Here is a 24,853-nt window from a genome sequence, read left to right as displayed (position 1 = left end):
AAAAAACCACTTATGTTTCAGTCAAGTGTCAATAACATTTAGAATTACGTGTAAAGACTTCAGTGAGTCAATTCTGTGTTTATTTAAAAATAGCTTATTCTGCTAAGATAATCAGGTTTAATTAAAAGTGCTTTGCTGAAAGAAGAGCGGTTGCTTTAACGTCCTAGTCCTTGGACAGCTGCTATTCTGCTGTGTGAATATTGCCAGATGAAATAAAACAGAACAAAATGTTGGAATCTTTTTTTTTCCTTTTTTTTTTCCAAGCTGTTTATCTTAAAGTCAGATACAAAATAGCTACTAGTAATCTTTCCCAACTGTTTATATGACAAGTGCAAGCAACTATCATTGCTTGTTCAGGTTTGCTTCATCTTGGTAAATCAAACATATTGATACAGAGTCGAGCAAATCCAGGAGAGGTTTTCATGGGTTGAGCTCCCTGATGTACTAGGGGCAGTTGCTCAGCCCCTATGGCACATGACGGCAGTCCTCGCACAGTTGTCCGCAGGGCTTCTGGGCCCCTTTGCTTGCTCCCCTGTGAGCTGTGCTGCGACCTGCCTTTTTCTGTAGCTGTCTCTCTGGTGCTGGCTGAGCAGGTGATTGGCACTCCCTCAGTTGTAGGCAACAGGTACAGGCACTCCCCATTCAGAAAACAGCAGCAGACAGTTACAGCTGACAGAAGCAAAAGGCTCCTGGTACCAGCCATCGCTGTCAGCAGCAGGCCACCAGAAGTTCCTAAAAGGTGACTCCTGAAGAAATTTCCCCCCCCCAAATTCCCTGAAGAAGCAACCTGCTTAACTGCTGCAACAATTGCTCTGCCTCTCTCAGCTGCCTCGTTTGCTTCACTGTCATAGGCAAGGTCAGAAAGCTGTAATATGGTTTATGGAGCCACATCACGTATGTGACTTTCACCTGTTTTCAATTTCATTTTAAAAGAGATTATTTTGTAATTAGTGTTCCTTTTACGGTTACTTAGAATATATAACTATGGGTAACATTCTTGTTTATGCTCAACTGAAATATAATTTCCATTTTCAAACTGTTATTTTCTCCTTTTCTTCCTTCCTTGTAGAGAAAGATAAGGAGAACAAAATCAGGAGGTAGATATGTTACTAAGTGGCACATATCTAGATATTAACATTAAAAAGATTAGAAAGTGCTGTCCTAAAACCCTGGTGTGTAAGCTACTGTTAAGTGGTAATAGTTAGAAGTTAATTATGCTCTTTCCCTCTTATTATTCTCAATGGTGGTATTTACCAAGCTAAAAAATGTTGACTGCAGGACACTCTTGTGTCATCAGTCTTGAAAAAAACTTGCCAGAATTATCCCGTGACCGACTAGGTCACTTACATGTATGATACTGATTCTCATTTAACTTAATGAATAGGGACTTGGGTGGAAAGAGCATTTCTCACCTGGTTCTCACAGAAGAAAGTAGGCTTGCTTCACTGAAGGGAAAATATTTATCTCTGAGGAAAAATCAGGATGTAGGATGTAGAGAGAAGATAAACTTTTTTGTTAGGCATCTATTTAGCTATGTAAGTATTGGAGATGAAGGCAATTTCAGGACGTTAGTGTCACAGGTGCTTCAGTGAAAGGACTCTATGTAAACTTTCTGGCACTCTCTGTTTTCGGTTGATTCTGTCCTTTACGCACAGATCATTGTTACGGCACCTGTAATTGAGTCCATGGACACCTATACCTCCAAGTGATTCTGGATGGTGTGTCTACAGAGAGGAGTTGGAAAAGCCAAATCCAGTTCTTCACATAGGTAGAGCTTTCTAGCACCTGAATGATCCAGAAATTTCAGGCAGGTTAGAAAAGGAGGTAGTGGCAAAAATTGGCTGGATCACAGACTTTAAAATAGCGTTAGTTCAGTAAAAGGTACACATCTTAATCTAGTGTATGACCCTGTTAAACTGGCTTGCTTCGCTGGGGAAAAAGTTTTTGGTGCTTTTGCCATTCAAACAACTGAGCTGCTTTTTCACAGCTGGCCTGCCGTATCCTATGGAAAATGAACACCTCGGGAGCCTCTGGTGTTAATGAAACAAGACAAGGCATTTCCTGCAAGGCAATAGTCTTCTCTTTATTCTTACCGGACCATGATTTTATTGGATACTTGGAGGGAAAACAGTGACAGAGGAGTTCGGTTAGCTGTTTACGCAGTTGAAGTACAAAAAGACCAATTAATGTGGTTCTTAGCAGCAAGTCTCAAGTGTTTAGTCATGGGAGGCCCAGGAACTTTCTCACCTAGAGTTGCCAGTGTAGGATATCTGTCTTTTACTATTAGAATATCTGATGTCTTTAAAGCAATGATGGTGAGAATTTGAGACAGATAAATAAAACATTTCAGCTTTTATTTCGCACTCCTGATTTTAATGGATTTGTCTTCCACAGGGGTGTTCAGACACTCCTTTCCTCTGCCTTCCTGTTAAAGTCCAGTCAAAGCAATTCTTTGTGTCAGTGGTATTATTTTGGCACTCAAGTTTTGCTGCTTTAAAGACCTGCTCAAGAAGTGTATCAAAAAGAGACTGTGCTGCTGCACTTCACTGGTCATTCTGGTACCTTAATTTCTAAAATGACACTATTCTTTGTCCCTTCTTGGTAGGTGAGGAAAAGGGTAATAATATAAATGTGCAATCATAGTTTCATGAGTTCTAACTGCATTTCTTCACCTCTGTGAAATATCTAGGTATTTTGTGCATAAGTAGTGCATAGTTGAATGAAAAGATTAGCTTGATAGACATCAGCAAGTAAATTCAGATGCATAATAACTGGTAAGCAAAACAATATGGACTATATTACTGGGTAAATTATATGCAGGAATACTTGTTTCAGATATAACATAAAGTTTTAGATATGAGCAGGAAGATAACAGTGATTCTTAGGAAAAGAACCTGAAAAAGTCCAGTTGTTTAACTTAGAGAGGCGAATAGGAGAACAGGATACAGATAACCACAAAAGTAGGTGATGGTGCTTACTCTGTCACAGAATGCTAGACTAGGGAGTGGCCAGATAACGCATTACTGACTAGTCCTGTTTCTCTTAATAATGTTTGGAAAGTAGGGGCCTGATGTTCATAGTACCGGGAGCCCTAGCACACAATTAGGTTTGTAAGACTGTAGAGCAAAATGTAATTCTTCTGAGTCCTTAAACATAAATTATGCTACCGTGACAAGGAATGCATTGTAAGGCCTCCATCTGAGTTACTTTCTTGAGATTTTATATAGGAAGCCTTATTACACATATATTTATGGATTTAATTCAGAGTTTTCTTGATTGTAAGCTGCAATGAGACAGGCATATTGACAAAGTTTTGCCGAGAAAGCAGCAATGCATTGTCTTTTTAGCTCAGTGATAAAAATTACCTGATTATCAAATGACTGGATAAATTGGGCACAAATCTGTTGTGTAGCTCAAAATTAAGAGGAAACAGAAAGTTTAACACCTTATTTTTGAATACATAGGAAAAAAAGGGAATAAAAAATGAGCTTTTGAATACCCAAAATACTACAAATAATCTTTATTCTTCTTCATCTTAATATTCTGATTATTTTTGCAGCTGTCCTTAGAAATGGAGTTTTTGTTTGATAGAGAAATTTTGTTTGATAGAGAAATTACTATACAGAAATAGTAATTTCTGTAAAAAGCATGCTAGTGAAATTGCTCACTTGTAATTTATTTTCTGTGCTCCTTCAACGCTTACTGACTTTCAAACTACTATTGGCAAAGAATTTCTAATGTGGGTTCCTGTTAGCTATTTCAGAGCTACTCTAAGAAAGAATTTTTGCTATGTATTTAAAAAATATTGTATTGAGTATCAGTACACCAAGATTGAATAAGACTTTATGAATTTAAAGATTATAGAGGTAGTTATAGGTACAGTTTGCTCAGTGCCCTCGCAAACTTAAGCAATAGTATAAAATGCCATCAGTCTTGCTTCTGTAGAACAAGATGTAGTAGTACTAGAATCTAGTGCAGATGAACCAAGTATCAAAGTCTCAGAATCGGGATATGAAAAAAATAGTTATGTGGGGAATGAAAGATTGACTTTTTACAAAGAAACTGGAAACATGTTTTTAATGTGTTTAAGCTGAACTGTCATGCACAAAAATATAATCCTTAAAAACGGATAATCATCCCAAGTCAGTATAAAATATTGGAGTGATTAATTTTTTTTTTTCTTGGAACAGAAAGGTTTGTGGAACGTCAGTTCTGAAATGATGAAACATTTGTTTCAGTTTGATGACAGAATCTGGCGGAATTACCTGTTTTGGGCACTTACCAAACTGATGCCAGAGAATCCTTCCATTTGAATGTTCTTCAGATACTATTATTTCAGCCTCTGCAGCCATGACAGAGTCCAGGCTCCGCATCAATTTTAGGTAGTGCCAATACTTACTTGCTGTTCAGAATCTGCTTAGAAGTGTTGGAATACAGACATATAGTGCCGTCATCTCCACTCCATGAGCTATGTCTCCGTGAGCCTTCCCATCTCCACAGAATTGCACTGGACCATTGTCATCCCGATATCTAAAGCATGAGTGCTCATCTTCTTGAGTTGGATGAATTGCACAGCTTTTCCGTTGGCAAAAGTAAATTATATGATGGGGTCCTTTTCTTGTCACCTGATTGAAATTTGCTGTGCCGCAAGGAGTGGCTTCTGCAGATTAATTGTACTTGCAAGCTGCTTTTGCAGGGTGACCGTTCCTGATTGAAAGTGTTTACATCTGTGTAAGAGGCTGTCTCCACTAATCTATTTTTGTGTTTTGAGGGTGGTGGTGTCAGCTTTTCCTGTCCTAACCCCACACAGAAGTGAAAATAACAGAAGGTGAAGGGGTGCTTATTCAAAATAAAAGTGGTGGCTGCTAAATATACATGTATAAAGTTGATAACCTCATACAGGATAACAAATAAAACAGATAGATTTCCCTTTATTTATTTATTTAAACAGGACACTTAGTGTTGATATTCTGGGTTTGAAATGTTTGTTTCAGGTAGACTCGTGTCGCTTCAACATTAAGTGACTTCTTGCAGTGCTGTGTTGCCTGATGGGTACTTAGTATGGCCATTCACTTTTTGTGGTACAAATTGAATAGATTGTATTTCTTGCCCAGCATTATGCAGCTTTCAGGCACATATTCTGAGGTTTATCCAGAAGTGAGGATTGTGGAGGATTAAAATTTAACCTGACCTGTGTGCCCCTCCTCCCTCTGTGGAATGTAAAGCAACTGAATTATAATGCCCTCTTGTCATTCGTAAGTATTCTTTCTTTACCATAATCGTGAAGATCATGAAATGTGTGAATGCAGAAGTATTTGAACTGAGGTTTATTTCTAACTAAAAATAGCACAATTACTTGTAAAATAGGAGAAAATAAGATTTTGAGTTGCAGCTTAATTCGCATGTATCATTTAATGATCAGTTTATCTTGTCAGATGGAGTCAAAACAGATGCTTGTTTGTTTGTTTGTTTGTTTTAAATGTCATATTTTATCCTGAGTCTATTTAAAATGGCCATTGCATGTTACCAAATAGTAGAATGGCAACTGATTCCCTTCTCTGTTTCCATTTTTGCCAGGCCAGTCCTGACTCAGTTATGCCAAACTTAAGACTTGGATCTGCTTTTAAGTGGCTTTTAGTAAGTCACCTTATGTGGGTAAAGACTATTAAAACAAACATTTGTGGAACTGTGATGTGATATATTTGTGATTTTTATAAATATTTTCACTGCTATGGATTCTGTTGCAATAAACAGTGAGTTGTTATACCACTGATTGAATCTGGCCTGGTATTAGAAAGGGGAGGGCTATAAAGCCTTTAGAGCATAATGCAGGAATGTACTGTCTGCCTTGAACAGTGTAACAGACAGTAATATATTACCGTTATTTGTGGATAGAAATGTCTTTGTAGTTGGTATAATACCTATGAAACACAAGCCAATCTTGCTGTTGATTTACTAAAAAAAGTTTTATTGTGGTGGCTTTTTTTCTCTAGAAAGTTTTATGTGAAGTGCTTAGAGTCCGATATGCCGGACGGACCCTCCTCTTAGGGAAGTCTGTTGCCTCCCTGGGGCCCGCGTGAAGGATGTCACAAGGGTACTCCCTAGTCTGGTACGGCCCTCGGACTATTACCCCCTACTGCTCTTCCATGTGGGGGGTGATGAGGCTGCAACACGAAGTCCTAGGGTGATCAAAAGAGACTTGAGGGCCTTAGGACGGCTAGTAAGAAACTCAGGAGCACAGGTTATTTTCTCCTCTCTCCTTCCAGTGGTGGGCAGTGACACCAGAAGGAACAGAGATGCCCAATCTATTAATGCATGGCTCCGTGGCTGGTGTCATCGCCACGGATTTGGTTTTTTTGACAACGGGATGGCCTACGCCGCACCGGGTTTGCTGGCATCTGATGGGATTCATCTTTCTCAAAGGGGAAAGAGAATCTTTGCTCAGGAACTTGCAGGGCTCATTGACAGAGCTTTAAACTAGACTCGAAGCGGGAGGGGGATAATATCAGGCTTGCCTGAGAGAAGCTGAGGGGCGACGTGCCATGGTTAGAGGGAGCGGGTGCCAGCGAGGACACTCTGCCTGAGTCCTCGAGATGTGCGGGGTACACTGGGGCACAGCCAAAGTCGAGCGGAGTTGAGCCAGGGGATACTGAGGCAACAGGAGCCAAGAGGGAAACACCAGTGAAACGCCTCAAAGCACGCAAGGGGTGTTCTTCTATGAAGGAGGCACGGGTGACAGCCCAGCTGAAGTGCCTCTACACCAATGCACGCAGCATGGGTAACAAGCAGGAGGAGTTGGAAGCCATTGTACATCAGGAAAACTATGATATGGTGGCCATCACGGAAACGTGGTGGGGTGACTCGCACAACTGGAGTGCGGCGATGGATGGCTATAAACTCTTCAGGAGGGATAGGCGAGGCAGGAGAGGTGGTGGGGTAGCCCTATACGTCAGGGAGTGTCTGGATAGTTTAGAGCTCAATGATGGTGACGATAGGGTGGAGTGTTTATGGGTAAGAATCAGGGGGAAGGCCAACAAGGCAGATATTGTGGTGGGAGTCTGTTACAGACCACCCAACCAGGATGAGGAGACAGATGAACTATTCTATAAGCAGCTGGGTGAAGCCTCACGATCGCTAGCCCTTGTTCTTGTGGGGGACTTCAACCTGCCAGATGTCTGCTGGAAATACAATACAGCAGAGAGGAAACAGTCCAGGAGGTTCCTGGAGCGTGTGGCAGATAACTTCCTGACGCAGCTGGTGAGCGAGCCAACGAGGGAAGGTGCCCCGCTGGACCTCTTGTTCACCAACAGAGAAGGACTTGTGAGCCATGTGATGGTTGGAGGCTGTCTTGGGCAGAGCGATCATGAAATGATAGAGTTTTTGATACGTGGAGAAGCGGCGAGGGGGGTCGGCAAAACTGCCACCTTAGACTTCCGGAGGGCGGACATCGGCCTGTTTAAGAGACTGGTCGAGAGAGTCCCCTGGGAGGCGGCCCTTATGGGCAAAGGGGTCCAGGAAGGCTGGACATTCTTTAAGGAGGAAGTCCTAAAGGCACAAGAGCGGGCTGTCCCCAGGTGCCGAAAGACGAGCCGGCAGGGAAGAAGACCGGCCTGGCTGACTAGAGAGCTCTGGCTCGAACTGAGGAGAAAGAGGAGAGTCTATGACCTCTGGAAGAAGGGGCGGGCAGCTCAGGAGGACTACAAAGGTGTAGCGAGGTTGTGCAGGGAGAAAATTAGAAGGGCCAAAGCTGAGCTAGAGCTCAGTCTGGCTGCTGCTGTAAAAGACAACAAAAAACACTTCTTCAAATACATTAGCAGCAAAAGGAGAGCTAAGGAGAATCTCCAGCCCCTAGTAGACGGGGGAGGGAACACAGTGACCAAGGATGAGGAAAAGGCTGAGGTACTTAATGCCTTCTTTGCCTCAGTCTTTAATAGCAGGGCCGAATGCTCTATGGGTACCCAGCCCCTGGAGTTGGAAGATAGGGACGGGGACCAGAATGGAGCCCCCATAATCCAGGGGGAAATGGTGAGTGACCTGCTGCACCACTTAGACACTCACAAGTCTATGGGGCCTGATGAGATCCACCCGAGAGTACTGAAGGAGCTGGCAGAAGAGCTCACCAAGCCCCTTTCCATCATTTACCAGCAGTCCTGGCTGACTGGGGAGGTCCCTGCTGACTGGAGATTAGCGAATGTGACGCCCATCTTCAAGAAGGGCCGGAAGGAGGACCCGGGGAACTACAGGCCTGTCAGCCTGACCTCGGTGCCGGGGAAGCTGATGGAGCAGATCATCCTGAGTGCTATCACACGGCATGTAGAGAATAACCAAGGGATCAAGCCCAGCCAGCATGGGTTCAGGAAAGGCAGGTCCTGCTTGACCAACCTGATCTCCTTCTATGACAAGGTGACCCGCCTAGTGGATGAGGGAAAGGCTGTGGATGTTGTCTATCTAGACTTCAGTAAAGCCTTTGACACGGTTTCCCACAGCATTCTCCTGGAGAAACTGGCTGCTCATGGCTTGGATGGGTGTACTCTTCACTGGGTAAAGAACTGGCTGGACGGCCGGGCCCAAAGAGTGGTGGTGAATGGAGTTTACTCCAGTTGGCGGCTGGTCACAAGCGGTGTTCCCCAGGGCTCTGTGTTGGGGCCAGTTCTGTTTAACATCTTTTCAATGATCTGGATGAAGGGATCGAGTGTACTCTCAGTAAGTTTGCACATGACACCAAGTTGTGTGGGAGTGTTAATCTGCTGGAGGGTAGGCAGGCTCTGCAGAGGGACCTGGACAGGCTGGATCGATGGGCCGAGGTCAATTGTATGAGGTTTAACAAGGCCAAGTGCAAGGTCCTGCACTTGGGCCACAGCAACCCCATGCAACGCTACAGGCTTGGGGAAGAGTGGCTGGAAAGCTGCCTGGCAGAGAAGGACCTGGGGGTGTTGGTCAACAGCCGCCTGAATATGAGCCAGCAGTGTGCCCAGGTGGCCAAGAAAGCCAATGGCATCCTGGCTTGTATCAAAAATAGCGTGGCCAGCAGGACTAGGGAAGTGATCGTGCCCCTCTACTTGGCACTGGTGAGGCCGCACCTGGAATACTGTGTTCAGTTTTGGGCCCCCCACTACAAGAGAGATATTGAGGTACTGGAGCGTGTGCAGAGAAGGGCAACGAAGCTGGTGAAGGGTCTGGAGCAGAAGTCTCATGAGGAGCGGCTGAGGGAGCTGGGACTGTTTAGCCTGGAGAAAAAGAGGCTGAGGGGAGACCTTATCGCTCTCTTCAACTGCCTGAAAGGAGGCTGTAGAGAGGTGGGGGTCGGTCCCTTCTCCCAGGTAACAAGTGATAGGACAAGAGGAAATGGCCTCAAGTTGCGCCAGGGGAGTTTAGACTGGATATTAGGAAATTTTTCTTCACCGAGAGGGTTATCAAGCATTGGAACAGACTGCCCAGGGAAGTGGTTGAGTCGCCATCCCTGGAGGTATTTAAAGGACGTTTGGATGAGGTGCTTAGAGACATGGTGTAGTGGTGGTCTTGGTAGTGTTAGGTTTATGGTTGGACTCGATGATCTTAAAGGTCTTTTCCAACCTATATGATTCTGTGATTCTGTGAGTAAAGTATTGAAAGTTACATAATTACAGTGAAGTTCTGCAAAACTTGGAATATTTAGCACTTAACCTGTCCTTTAAGGCTTGTACAGCATCTGAGACATGTGAAGTTATTCTCATTACTTATATCGACACTTTTATTTGAGTTCAAAAAATTTCAGATGCCTAAAACATTGTGGCAGTAGTAGACTGCGTGTTGGAAGGTATATGACCAGACCTTGTCAGAGCAGGGAGCATCACTGGGAGCCACCTGTGTCCATAGCTTGTCTGTAATGAACTGTGCCCATTCCTGTGGGTGCTACGCTTCCTTCTCGGTGCAGTTTTGGTCAGGGTACTTGTTTGTTTTGTGATTTTTTTTTTTTTTTTTTTTTTTTTTTTGGCACACCACTGCTTTTACACTCACTCCTCCTTGGTTCTCTGGCCTTTGTGACATAGTGGTGCGGAACCCATAGGTGGCCTGCTAGGTCACCCCCTAGGCCAGTACCCACGCTCCGCATTTATCTTCTGTGCACTGACCTTTTTGGGCTCTGCCCCACTTTGAAGGAGAAGAGTTAGATGTTAAATTTTACTTCATAAAATGAAACTGCATTTCAGATTTGTGATGAACTCTATTGTGCTGGACTGTCTGTTCTGAGAGACTGATGTGCTTCCCTTCAGCAGCTGTAAGATCTTCAGCTTTAGAGCACTCATATTGACTCAAGAAATAGTCACGGACTGGCAACATTATGATACAATACAATTAAATACCTTGCTGTAAAAGGCAAGAGGACACCAAATGTTGTGGGACTCTTCTCTAGTTGGCTGTGGAATAGTTGTTACAAATTTCTCTTGGTCATTGAGGACGACTGAAATATAGTTTTACCGCTGCCCTTTGAACTCCTTTTTCACTGTGTTAGAGGTGATCATTGAAATAATGAAGCAATACATGGGAGTGTAGAGGTTAAACTAGAAGTTGGAGGTAAGTCTACTGTTTAGATTTTTTCAAGACCCACTTTATAGTATTCATGCATCCCAGCTAACATTGACAGGGTACTATTGTATCTATGATAATATCCTGTGAGGGGAGTTATTTGTTAATACCTGTTTAAGAGTAAGAATATATATTTTTTTTTCTATGTTAGTATACATTTCAGCAAAGGTTTTGAGCATGGAATTGGTAGGTAACTTAGTTTAAAGAAATTTCACCTTGTTAAATGTGAAAATGAGTTGATTGTTGTTTCCTTTAGTAAACCTTTACCTATTTTTAGTGTTCTTATTTTTGTTAAACATTAGTAATCCCCCCCCCCCTTTTTTTTTTTTTTTTTTCAGAAAAGACAACATTTTCCTTATGTAAAGCTGCATATACTTCCCTTCTTTGTTCCTTTTTAATGAGAGATTGCTTTCCCTTTTCGTTGGGTTCGGTTGCATTCATGATTATTATTCATTGTGGAAAATTCTGGGAAAATAACTGGAGTTTCGGGCAAAGCGTTGAGAGGAACAGGCAGAAATCACTACACCTGGAAAATAAAAAAATGTCAGGGTTTTTTCCCTATTTTTACTTATTCAGTTTCTCTTTTACAAATATGAGAGTTTAAAAAGCAATCATGAAAGTTTCTCATAAGTATTGACTGGCAAAATGCACTAAAATGGAACAAATGTCTAATTTATGCTTGATGATAAAAAAAATATGGATCTGTTGTAACTGGTATGGACTTTTTTAGTCACAGAACACATTGGGTCTACAGTGTAATCATTGCTGATCCTGACTAATGACTGTTTTGGGGATTATCTCTTTTGGAGTCAGCCATCTGCTGTGGTTAGAGTAATAAACTAACTAAACATAATTAAGGATTGACTTAGTTTGAAAGCAAAAGTATGTATGTCTCTAGGAAAAGAATAGCATTTCTTCAGTTCAAAATCATTCAGAAATACCAATATTCCAGTTTTGTATTAATGACTTTAAACAAGCAGCTGAGTTAAAGGTTGAAAATGCACCCCCCCCCCCCCCCCCCCAAACCAAACCAAACCAAAACCAACCAACCAACAACAAAAAACCACAACAAAAAAAACCCCCAACACCCTCCAGGCTGCCCCCTCCCCTGCCCCGCCCTCCCCCCAAACTGACACAAAAAGAGCGGGGAGGGGGGGAGGAAGGAGGGGAGCCTTAAAAGGGCAGTTTATTACTATTGTCCTGGTTCTTATTTGAGGCTGTATTACCAGTTCAAACAGATGGCTTCTGTTGGTTAAAAGCTTGCAAATATCGCTAAATTTACATTTCTGTATTAAAAAAAGTATTGATTTACCAAGGATATCTTCCCATTTATGACACACATGCGGATTGCTTATAGGTGGTTCTTAACTGTGCTTATTTATAAAATACATTAGATGCTAAAGACTTATTTTAATGCCTTATTACACACAACATGGCAGCAATTTTTTTTTTTAGGAATTGGAAAGTTCTGAATTTTTTGTCAGGAAACATAAGTAAAATACGAAGTTTCAGTCCCGAGTTTTGAATGCAGAACGTTAAAGCTTAGAAATACCTTCCCTTTTACTAGTGATTACTGTAATAATACCATTATGATCTGTTTCTAATTTCCCTTATGCCATCCGTATATACAGTAAATTCACTGTGGCCATACTTACAACAATGAATACCAAAATACAACAAAACCATAGGTTTCTGTACAAGGACTGCCTCTTGGCCTCATCTGAGTTAAACCATTCATAGTGTCTTAAAAATGTACTTTGTTATATTCATTTATGTCTGTTTATTGATCTCTCTATACGTACTAAAGATAGTAATTTTTTTGTAGTGTGAAATAATGCGTGGGTTTGCAAATGCTACAGACTTAAATCTGTAGATACAGACTTAAATCATAATTCCTTATGAAAGGGATTTCTATTAATTATTATCCTTAGGAATAATTATAACATTTAATTGACATAACATAACATTTAAAGTCTACGATATATTCAGTATTTTTCAGTGGCCTGCTTCCACTGAGTAGCAGTTTAGCTGAATTATATTTACAGATTACTAAAAATCAATGAGGTATTCTTTAACTGTGGATAGAAAATGTTTAATTGGAGAAAAGTGTATGTATTTAGGAGTCCTGAATTAAAAATTTAAAATTTTTAATAATATTTTGCCTTGATAAATTCTCTGAAGAAAGTAGTTTTTGTGATTTCTACTGTTGTTTTGAAGGAAAAGTTCATAGCCCTCATATCCAGTATAGTAGTAGATACACTGATATGGTACAAAAAAGTAAGTTGTTGATTTTCTTGTATTTGCAGAAAAATATTAATTTTCTTCTGCATGCATGAAAATTATGTGTGATAATTTGGTCTGTAAAGAATAAAAGCAATGAAGGCTTTTGGTGCTGTTCTCTGCAGAATGGTTGTTTGCAGTTTGTGTAAAGAGTAGGCAGTTCTATATGATACACTATAGTTCCCTTGTTAGCAGAATTTTTACTTTGGGGAAAGTGATATCTTTTGTTCTGCTAGCTAGCGAAGTCTAGAGACTTTATCTGGTACATAGAAATTGCCACATATAAAATTTATTAGTGATAAGGAATTAATGATTTAGTTAAAATACGCACAGTGTATCTTCCAGGTATTTTGTGTGTTTCTCCGTGACTTTTGTTTTTTTATTTCCTTTGGCTTTTTAAGATTCACTTTTACTGACTGAGAGGACCCAAGCATACTGCGTCTTTCTGGAGAAGTAGATAACTGCTTTTATGCTGGCTTTCCAAATTATTATTTGGGAAGTCACTGTTTAACATAACTTTGGATCAGAAGTGCTCTTTAACACATCAGTTTTCTAAATGGATTAAAATAGAATTTGGAAGAGTTGTGTCTCTTGTGTACTCTTGTGTACTTGGCATTCTGTTTTACAAAGACTGGGAGGGAGACTTTATAGCAATTGTTGGACTTACGCTTAGTACTTGGCCTCCTCATGTTTCCAGTGATAGGTCTGAGAAAGGGTGTTGCCTCTGTAGCTGAAGAAGACTCCAGGACAGGAACCGGTTTCTCAGGAGTTCCCCTGTTAGTAGTTAACTGTGCTCAGTCTCGTTGCTTTGGTAATAATAAAGAGACTCTGAAAAGATTTCTTCCCCACCTTGTTTATACTCTGATCCTGACTCACGGTCAACTGCTGTTCTGGCAGATTGAGTCAGATAGTCTTTTGACTCTGCTACCACTATGCTTAGACATCATTTGCTTAGTTGCAATTTTTAAGTATTTGAGAAACTACTTCTCAACAAGTACTATTTTTAATAATTTTACTGTGTGTTTTTCTTAAAATACACATGCTTGTTCAGTGAACTAAGTCTGGTAACTTTTGATTTAGGTGATTCATGGCACAAATAAAAATGCCTTATTTTATATGAAAAGCTCACCAGGGGGGAAAAAAAAAGCCAGCAACTTACAGGAGTTCTTATATTTATATTGTCTCACCATAATTGCTGGGTCTTCCTCTAAATTAAGAGACTAGATGTGGACTTTCTGGCATGCATTACAGGTTCTTTAAAGCTGGGGTCTGTCAGGGAGCATCAAGAGCAGGGCTGCTCTGCCAGGATGGACAAGCTGGCAGTCGAGGATGACACAGGCAGTGCTTTTCCTGACCCTGGCACAGTCCCACAGGATCTGAACGCTGTGCTGGTCACAGGGTCCAGACAAATAAAGGAATCTGCCGAGCCCAGGGTCTGTCCGGTAGTCTGATCAGGAGTAGCAGAAGATAGGAGGTGATGCAGGCCTGGAGGGAAGCTATAACATGAGACATGGGATCTAGCCAGGAGGTGTGGGTGCAGACCAGGCTGCAGAGCTATCGTGTGACTCGGGCAAGGGCTGAAGGTGCCAGCCTAAGCTGAAATGGAGCTCCTGAGCAGAGGGTGTGGGTGGTGGTCCCAGGTGAGGCGGCTGGCATTTAAGTTGAAATGTGACATAGCTCTCAACAGCACTACCTAATTCCCTTACTGCTGCAGTTGTGTTGGATTCCCCTGATGACTGAGTGCAGTTCATGTGATGTACCTCTCATGTGAAGGTCTCATAGGAACCACTCAAGAACTGAGTGCAGATCCTGAGACGTGGTCAGCACAGACACTCCTGTAGTCCCCTTGTGATTTCATTTCCTGCCATAGGAGACAGACATTTATCATCTCTCTTACAGATATGGAGTCTGGAGAGCGGTTAACGTCATCGTCAGTCTCCTCTACTGCAGCTGCTTCGACTCCAGCATCTTCTACACCATCGGTAGCTTCAGCAGTATCGAAAGGTGGCCTTTCCACTGGAGCTGCATCACTGAGTTCCACAATCAACACATGTGGTAAAAATGACTCAATTTTATATATAGCAATGTGATTTTAGTGTTCGTCGACACTTGCAATTACTATTACAAATCAAATATAATAAGGTTGCACAGATGCATTGAGGAAAAACGTTTGTTTTTTTTTTTTTTGCTAAGCGACATTCATATCATGTGAATCCATTTTACATAGTACTTGTTTATTGAACGAATGAAATTAATTTAAAATTGCCTATTTCAAATGTGAAAGAAATTTTCATTTTGCAAAGCTGCCTTGGAAGCGAGGATCAAATTAAGGATTAATCTAGCAAACTCTGTGCCGCTTTCAGATTAAGATCTAATAATCAACTTCTTGAATATACATCATGTTCTCAGTATTCAAGTCCAACCCCTACTGTATTTTTATATCTGGAGGCATAGTTTCTTCTAATGGAACTTGAGATTGAAAAGGTGAATTTCAAAATGTCATAGTCTTAGATAGTCTTGGCTAGAGTGAAACATCTTGGCTTGAATCAGAAACTTACATGGAAGATTACTCCATGCAAGAATCTCATTTTGTGAATGAAACTCATATTTCAACTGAATGATGCATATGTCATCAACAAAACAAGAAATGGTGAATAACCCTTCCCTGCTGTTTCTTTCTTCACTTTGGAGAACAGATCATATACATTCTTTGTTAGCCTGAGTACTACTGATTGTTATAAGATAAACAGTAAATAGGAAGATTTTCAGCTTAAATTCATGGTAATCTACTACTTTCAGAACAAGCTTGGCTTTTGCAGTAGAGTGAGCAAGTGTGTATTCTCCAAACTGAAAAACTCTTCTGCCCTGATACTATAGAACCAGTAGATTCTGAGTGCCCTACTACAGCCTGCGTTTGTTCATTTGCAGCTTCCTTGGGAAGAAAAATAGAAACCAGAATGTCTGCGTACCTAGAATTATGTCTCAACTATTTATTTTAATTACTCTAAAATCACCCAGAAAAGTTCTTAACTAAAACTGATCCAGAATAAATAACAACGTGTTTTATTTTTCAGTACCCCACTAGAAATTCAACTCCAAATTAGCCCATGCCATTTGAAATGGTTTTCTCTGGTGATTCCCAGAATGTGGTAGGAGTTCATTTACATATGGCTATAAATGTACAGTCCCAAACTGACAATTTCCGTGACTCACTCACCTCTCCTTACTGCCTTTGCTTTGTAGATATTACAACATGTAATTTTGTGTCTCCTGTAACATTGTGTGTATATGTAGGATATATGTTTGGTCTATCGAAATACAGTAAGACTAAATACAGCAGATGAGTAATGTAGTAGAGATACTGAACTGCCAGTTTCTTTCTTCATTAGAAAGTCTGGGTAGTCCTTTTCTTAAGTGGTTTTTAAAATTTTATTCTCAACTTTTATTTTTTCTAAAAAAAAGTTTCATTTCTGTCTGATAGCTAATAGTTATAAAGGCTGATAGTAATTCCCAGTATTTATGGATTGTTTCCTTTTAGTTTTTTTTAATGGTCAGATCCTTTGCCTGGCTGCATCTGATCTTTAAGAGCATACATATTTTCTCAAGGTCACTTTGTATTCCTAAAACCAAGCTGGAATGTAGTTTACTATCAGTACTGTCCTATCGGTTTTATTTATGAGTATATCCATTTCTCTGCCTGACAGAGTACACTATGGTTACTGTTGCATCCGCTCTGAAAAGGTGTGCACTGTCCTAGAGAAACTTCACAGAAAGGTTTATGCTGTCAACCAGCCAAAGACTGTTTTCCCATGAATGACCTATGGCGGGAACGGCAGTTTCATTGAGTCAAAACTTTCTTCAATTTACAAGATATTCTGTAGTCAACATAGACTAGTATCTTAGCCTGTTCCTAAACTGAGATGTTATTCAGTTCTGTGATATTTAAAAAAAAAAAAAAAAAATAATGACAATGTTTGTCAATCTCAATCTGATAATTAAATTATCTTCACATTTAAAAATGCATTTCTCTAGTCTCTAATAAAATAATTGTTTAAGAATGAACAATTATTCTTACTAAGAGAAGGTAAAGGCATCTTAATCTATGCATTAGATTAGAGAGGTTCTTTTTATTCCAATTCATCTATTTATTTTCTTTGCAACAATCAATAGTCTATTAAGTAGTCTCCGTAATAAACTTGATTGCATACCCTGTCAGGTCCGCACAATGCATGGTGAGTTAGGACTGGGAGTCTTTATGTTTTGCCAGGGAGGTTACACTAAAAATAAATTATTTTGGCATATTCCCAGGTCAAATAGACAAAGCACCTGTGTGAAACCATTATGGAATATATCACATACTGTTAGTTTAATTGGTTAATACAGCACTAGTTCCTGAATAATTGAAGCATTCCAATCAAGTAAACAGATACTTCACTTGCTTTCTTCTTACTCACCCGTTGCTGAAAATAAGAAGGTGCATTGGAAAAGAAAATTGACTCTGGAAAGAGGTTTAAATTCATCCTCATGAAAATGTTAGCAACTTTGGAATAATCAACAGTCTTTTCTCACATGAGTAAATGATATCATAATTCAGTGTTTTGTCTTTATGAGGGGCAGTAATATCAGCGTGTGAAACTGTTCAAAGCAGAACAATCAAGTCTTATTGCTTTGATATTATCAGACCTGAAGGGTTCTTTATTTTTAATTTTCAAAAAAAGGACATTCATTAACTTTTTATAAAAATAAAATAAAATAAAAATAAAAATCTTTTCCAAACCAGAAGCTGCTTCTGTCAAAGCAAAAAATCTTCAGTCTTTTTGGAGTCCACTATTTCTCCTTAAATGAGACCCAGAAGAATTCTAAAATTGTGGGCATAAATGCACAAAGTCACAGGATTGTTTTAACTGGAAAAGTCTGTAATTTTCCACTTGATTTTTCTGATTTATAGTAACGAAGTGGGTTTTTTTTTGGTGGGGTTTTTGTTTGTTTGTTTTGGTTTTTTGTTTTGGGTTTTTTTGTTTGTTTTGGTTTGGGGTTTTTGGTGGTTTTGGTTTTTTGTGTTTGTTGGGTTTGTTTTGTGGTTTTTATTTATTTATTTTAAACACCAGCTATATTTTTGTGTCTCAGTCTTTACATAAAAATGACATTGTGGCTCTTGAAATAAATGTTGAGAAAGATCAGATTTAGTGCCTAAAATGTAAAACTGTATAAATAAACTTCTTCTGTTGTGTTTTTCATAGTCCTTGCTTTTGTCAAAATTTTCATCTGAGGCTTGTAGGTGTTTATTGACTTCTGTAGATTTAAGGATTCTGAATGCTAAGCGCCAACAGCAAAGTTGAAATGGATATGTAAAAACAAAGTGGTGATTTACAGTTTGTGGAATGTACAACAGTTTCAAATGTTGGGGGAGGATGTGATGGTAATAGTTAAAGCGATGCAGATGCTTAGATTAAGTACAAGGATGTGAACAATAGTAAAGTACAATTGCCAGTTCTGATAGTAATGGAGAACCCATAGTGTTATACAATTTACATCACAAGTTCCCAGTTTTTGGAAATCAATGTTAAGATGTTCAATACATCTTAATTTTAGTGTCTTATATACACATCATTAAGAAGCAGTCTCTAATTTCATTATTATCAATAATTCTTTAAATATGATACCAGTCTTGTTTAGACTTCCTGCTTCATATTATTACCTTTATAGGCCAGAAGCTGATTTCTTTCTCATTGTTTGGACTGCACGGTGCAGTGGGGTCCAGGCACAGGCTAAACTCTGTTTTTTAGGGACAAGACCATGAGAATAATATGCCAGATTTTTTTTTTTTTAAATAAAAATGAATCTCTTTTTCAAGCTTATTGAAGAACATAAAAGCAAAAATATGGAGGAAAAAAGGAGCGGGGGTAAGAAAGTACTTTAATAGGCACGACTCAAGTACTTCCATGTTTTAAAATTCTGTTTCATCGAATATTTGCTATAAGGGCTACACAGTTGAGTGAATGATTTTGAATATTGTTTGGACATGGAATTTTACCTTTATTTGTAAGGAAAGGACTTAGTAGAAACAACATTGAAAGAAAAACAATTTCAGTGTGTTGCTTTTTGGATGTTAGAGATTCAAGGAAACCATTGTATTCGAGCACCTAAATAATTTATTTTAAAACCACATCATGCACCTAGTAGTTCTTACATTAAAGCAAGCCTCATTGAGAGTTGCCCATGTGATTTTAAAACTATGGCTTAGCAGGTCAGTACTCTGTGTATGTTCCTTGTATTCTTACTCCTCAGAGTTAATAATCTGCAGTGTTTGTGCCTAAATTATGTATCAGCTTTCTCAGTAGAGTGCAGCTTTGTCAATCCCTTTTGAAAATTTCCTTTTTTAAGAAAATTAGTCCAAGACTAGCTTCTTTTAACCTATGATTTATGAAGGAAAGCTAAAGATGGAGTCCTTGCAATTGCATTCGTGTTTGTTACCTGTGTACTTGCTTCTATGAGAGCATATTCAGAGTTTATTAAAATGCTAATTTTGGGGGGTTTTAAAAGTGCTTTAATGAGATAGCCAGTGCTTTGTTCTTCATTTAAATTAACAGATATTTTTGACGTTTCTCTATTCAGATGAGGGTTTTTGTTTTTTAAACCAATGATAAGAGCGGATGATTGTTACTTATGTATATATAAACCATTTCCAGCCTTTCCCATGCTTTCCAGCTTTTTACACTGAGGAACATTTATTCATACCATGAAAGCATGCATACAAGTAGTTTGGAATCATGCATACAAGGAGTTTGGAAGACTTACTGGTGTTGGGAGGCATGTAGAAGGCAAACTTTGCTGGCCCTGTAATGATTAAAGAACAACACAGAAAGGAGGAAAACACACAGTAATTTCTGTCACCCTAAGCAGTTCTCTAGATTTGCTGTGTAAATTGGAATGCCCTTAGCATTGTTAGAAATACCACATTATTTTTGTATTTCTGCTGGTTGGTGCATTGATGCTTTGTATTTTAAGGCATTATTTAAGTATTTATTCCTTTTTAGCTCTTTTGAAAACCCTGTATTGCATCATGAAGTTCATTAATATTAACAAAGGCATTCACAGTTATCATTCCTTGTTACTAAGAGACCAGCATTGTTTAAATGTATGTTGCCCTTTGGAGTACTGCTTTCAATCATTTATCTGTGTAGTGGTTAGTAGAATTTCAAAAGCTGTGCTCAGAAATATTTAACCTATTTGAAGTAAGTCAAGAATGTTAAAGAGTGCAGTTTAATATGAAACTTTGCTATGCAGAGCGTGTCTACAGTAAGTTAGTAACTTGAAGAGCAAACACTAAAATAGGAAAATTAAAGAAATACTAGAATTAATTGCTAGACAGACTGTTAATGTTTTCATCACATAAGAAAGAGGACAAATGTCGTTACAGTTCAGTTCATTGTTATATGACTTTGTTTCCATTTTTCGTTTATGTTTTATTTCTTCCATGTTTCTAAGTGAATATGTAAAAATTGATGTCTTCTCTTTTCTGGACACATTAGGTAATGGCTTAGGTAGCACAGAATGTATTTTTCTAAAAGTCCTTGATCATGTGTAATATAGTATAAAGTCACCTACTCTTTTTTTGTGTGAAGAAAGTTGATAAACTTAAGCTCAAAGGGGCTTTTAACTTGACCTGTCTTCAAAGTATTATTGCAATGCATTGCTGCTCATCAGCATCATTAGGAATCACTACTGTGGTCTGTGAGAGAGAAGCAAGTGTTGTTACTGTTTTTTTGGGGTTTTTTTTTGTTGGTTTTTTTTTAAGAAAAAAAAAAAAACACAAAAAGAGTATTGTGATGTTTCCTAATTGAACTGTGTAGCAGATAGTAACTAACATTTAGTATTACTAGTTAAGTATGGACGCCCGTTGTGGAAGAAGGTACATAAATGAGGTTTGGGTTGGGGTTTTTTTTATGTCACAATTTACTAACTGAAGTTAAGAATATTTGAACTAAGTTCAGCAAACATAGAACTGAAATACATTGTTTTTAAACTGAGGCGGAAAGTATAAAGAAATACTCACCATACACATCACCTGCAATAGTTAGCATCAGTGAAATTAAGTGCAAATCAATTCTTGTTTTGGAGGAGAGGAAAAAAAAAATAAATGGGAAAAAAAAAAAAAACGCCTGAACCGGAAATTTGGAATCAATAAGAGGAATTTCCCTGCACAGTGTATGTAATATTGCCATTATGTTGCCTTGTAGTTGCTAATAAATGAAAAATTCTAGTAATGCCCCAGTGTTCGTAACACCTAACATGATGAGATACTGCAGTCAGGATATCATTCTGAAATTATCCATTATATACACTAACAGAATAATAGCATTAAAAAAATCTAGGAGGAACAGAATTAACAAACAAGGTCAAATAATGTTTTCTGTGTACAAAGTCCCCCAAAAGTGTGGTCAGTTTGCAGAGGCCTTTGGTGGTAAAGCGAGTCCCTTGGAAAACAGGGAATGCTTGGTCTTTCTGATGCTGTCTTCTTTGGTGAGCTTTTATATTAAAACATGGCACAAATTAACTTTCTGTTCTTTGATATTGGTCTTTTCCTGCTTTTTCTCTGCATTAACAACCATTCCGTTCTTCTAGTTATGTATGCTTTTACAGTTTTGGAGTTCCCTGATTTTTCTTGCATCCTTATGTTCAGGCTATCTCAAAAGTTTAGGTTTAACTCTGAAACTCCTATGAAACTTCCTTTACCAGGATTACAAAATTTCTGGTCATTCCTTTGTTTTTTGTGTCTCATCTATGTTGTTATAAATTCTTGCCTTGTCCTACCACATAAACACATGCTCACTTGCTGTACTGTGCCTGCTCTCTTCTGTGTTGCCCTTCCCCACCCTTCCAGGTGTGTAGCAGCTCAAATAAACTTTCTTTTTACTTCTTTCTGATCATTTCCCCTTCTCATTTTCCTTTTCACTTCTCTTCCTTTCTGCATTAGATTCACTCTCCTTATTGTTTAAGGTATGCACAACTCTATGCTTACATTTTACCCATAATTTTTACAGTCAAGCTCATCTTGCCCTGTTGTTGTTTTCCCTCATGTCTTATCTTCATATTGCCAGCCAGCCTCCCAGTCTTACAGATGGCATTACTCGTACTGAAGTTAAAAGCTGGGGCACCAGTTGAAACTGGAGCAGTTGTACCTGTTGATTAAACAAATAAAGCACACTATATGTCCTGAAAATTAGAATACAGTCAGAAACAATGCGATAGATTGTAGACAAATGGTGCAGCTCACTGGCCCGCTCTACAGCTGGAAGTTCCAAATTGTCTGAAGGGCTTTAAAAGAAAGATACCCTGCTGGCACTCCTTAGCAATTAGTTGCCCGATGTAGTTATTGTTAATTTGATTGAGTTCTCATAGATGTAAGAAGCAGAAACAATTCTTTAAAAAAAAAAAAAAAAAAAGGGGTTTAGATAAATTCAGGGATTCTTACAGCTGGCAAGAATTCTTACAGCTTACACACACAGCAAACTAATTGGTTTGTAAGATTGCCAAGATTCTCTAATTCAGTTTTCCTGCTTTCAGAATGCCAGACATCCCTTCCATCTCAGACGAATCTTTTTTGGAAAAAATATCCAGCTCTGTTTTCTGCTTTAACATAGACACTACGCATAGCCTGTCTTTTCTTCCTTCATGTTTTTCAAAGTTAAAAAATGGAGTTGAGCATAGAAGATGTATACAGTCTCAGAATTCATGTAAGCATTGTCCCTCTTACCTCATTTGGCTTATTTTTCTCATTTAGAACTACCCTTAATCACTTGCTAGACATCAGGTAAGATTACTCACAGAGTAAGGAATGACCTGGCATGAAGTATGACAGTATATGCCCTCATAATGATATCATGGGGTACTTTGTATGGGAATTTATGCTTTTTAAATGGTCCATGCAAGAGTCAGCAAAAAGAGAAGCCCTCTGTAGAAGGTCTCGTATTACAATGATGATACTAGACTTAAGATAAACTTACAAAACCTCTCTTTTCTTCGTTATTTCTGAGTGATAGATGATACAATGAATGGTCTCACCATAGCTGAAGCTGTAAATATGACTGTAACAACTGTGGAATGTTTGAATGGTGCTTTTCTATCAAAGAACAGATGATAGCAGAAAAAGAGAAGAGGCTTTTGTTCTAAAGCATTTGTTGTTTCTAGAGCTTTTCAGTTAACTTGGTCAGAGCAGGTTTACTGTGAAAGCAAACTGGAATAATACAGTTTTGTGCAGCTAATTACCTGGTGATTTTTTTTTTTTTTTTTAAAAACAATGGACATTCCTCCAACAAGAAATGTGAAGGTGGCACTATAGAGCTTAACTGTTGCTCAATGAGGCTTTCCTCTAGGATTTCTAGTGGTTCTTTTGCTGGTTTGAATCGCCTTTTGTTCAGTTCATTTCTACAGATAGAATTGCTCAACATGTGTTGCTTGTTCTGGTGATTTTCTTGAAGAGAGGTGAAGAATATCTTGCATCTTCTATTAGTTTGTTCATTCCAGTTTTGCAGACGGATGAAGCCATGAAATTTTTGATATATTAATTTTTAAAGTGAAAGCCTGGCAATGGGATAATGGCTTTCTAATTAGAAAAAAACTAATCAACTTTTAATCACCCCAGTCTGATTTTCATGGTAATGATGGGATGTACTCATTGTTTACATTCTGAAATAGTGTTTTATCACAGTGGCAGGACTAAAGACAGTGCTTGAAGGTGGAACAGGTTTTCTGTAATGCATTTGTTTCTTCATGAGAATGTGCAATAAAAAAATGGTTGCTAGAGGGTATTGAATTGGGTCAGTACCTACCCTGGAAAGTTTTAAATAAGTGCTGTGACTGGACCTGGTGGCATTTTCATTGCTGCATGTAAAAATTTCAGTGCTTCTAGCAGGAGGTCTGAAGAACAGTGTAAAAATTACTGACGTGATCTGTTCAACAAACATGTTATAGCCACCCTGTAGAAGACAAATCTTGGAACATACTCACTGTAGTCCACCTCTACTGTCATTTGTCATCTAGCAGCAAGATAATTCTGGTCACTGTCCACCCCCAACAAACAGTGCCTAGAGAGTAGAGGGGGGTTATTGTCTGCCCATCTTCAAGAAATGTGTTTACTAAAAACTCAAATGGTGCTAATTCTGTGCTACTTCTAGGGCAAAGGGGCAAATTTTTCAGGTGGGACACTCCTTGCAGTGAGAGACTTTTTACATAGTTGAATGAAATTCCCTCCAACGTGTAGGGTAAGTCTTTGTAGTTCAGTAAAACACGTCAAAGGGAAGGTCAAGCTGGTTACGCTGTAACAAGTGATATCATTGTGCTGGTGATCCCATGGGTTAATTAATCCTGCTGAGAAGTACAGTAAATTGTCCTCCTGGAGCTTCAACCTCCATAGCTAGAGTGCTTCTGGCAGTTGCTACTTGTTTATTCAGAACTACCTTGCGTGTCTGCATATCTGTAGCTGGAGATCATTGAAAAATTAAGCTTGGAAAGGACTTCAGGAGGTCATCTAGTCCAGCCTCATAATCAAAGGAAGGTCAGCTTTGAGGTCAGTGTCTGTCTTGTTTTTGGGACCCAAAACAGTACATAGTATTCTAAATGCAGTCTGGAGAGTACTGACTTAAGAGGGATATTTACTTCCCCTCCTCTACTGGCTGTGCTCCTGCTCATATAGCCCAGCCTGCTGCTGACCTTTGCTGCTAGGGCACACTGCTGGCTAATGTATGGCTTGGTGTCTGCCAAAACCCCTAGAGTCTTTTCTGCAGAGCTGCTCCCCAGCCAGTCAGTCTCCAGCCTGTATTGTTCCAAGGGGTTATTCCTTCCCATGTGCAGGACTTCGCTTTTGTTCTTGTTGAGTTTCATAAAGTTTCTGCCAGTCCATTCCTCCAGCTTGTCTAGGTCTCCCTGTATACCAGCCCTTTCCTCAAGTGGATTGACTTGTTCCCCCAGTTTGATGTTTTCTACAAACTTTATGAGAAAGCACTTCCAT

At 39.2% G+C, this 24,853-nt stretch overlaps 1 protein-coding gene across 12 annotated transcripts in view; it reads left to right on the top strand.

The window, feature by feature from the left end:
- BAZ2B (bromodomain adjacent to zinc finger domain 2B) overlaps positions 1–24,853 on the top strand; it is a 173,908-nt gene that overhangs the window by 68,358 nt on the left and 80,697 nt on the right. For all 12 annotated transcript variants that reach the window (XM_075511375.1, XM_075511368.1, XM_075511374.1 and 9 more), the window contains one exon: positions 14,743–14,898. In XM_075511375.1, the coding sequence (XP_075367490.1) occupies positions 14,745–14,898 (154 nt within the window). In that variant the 5' untranslated portion in view covers positions 14,743–14,744. The remainder of the gene's footprint in view (positions 1–14,742; positions 14,899–24,853) is intronic.

Source organism: Mycteria americana, chromosome 9 (assembly GCF_035582795.1).
Source record: "Mycteria americana isolate JAX WOST 10 ecotype Jacksonville Zoo and Gardens chromosome 9, USCA_MyAme_1.0, whole genome shotgun sequence".
In the NCBI taxonomy this organism is placed as follows: Eukaryota; Metazoa; Chordata; class Aves; order Ciconiiformes; family Ciconiidae; genus Mycteria; species Mycteria americana.
Note: the sequence above shows the minus strand (reverse complement) of the source record. Positions and strands in the feature narration are given on the sequence as shown.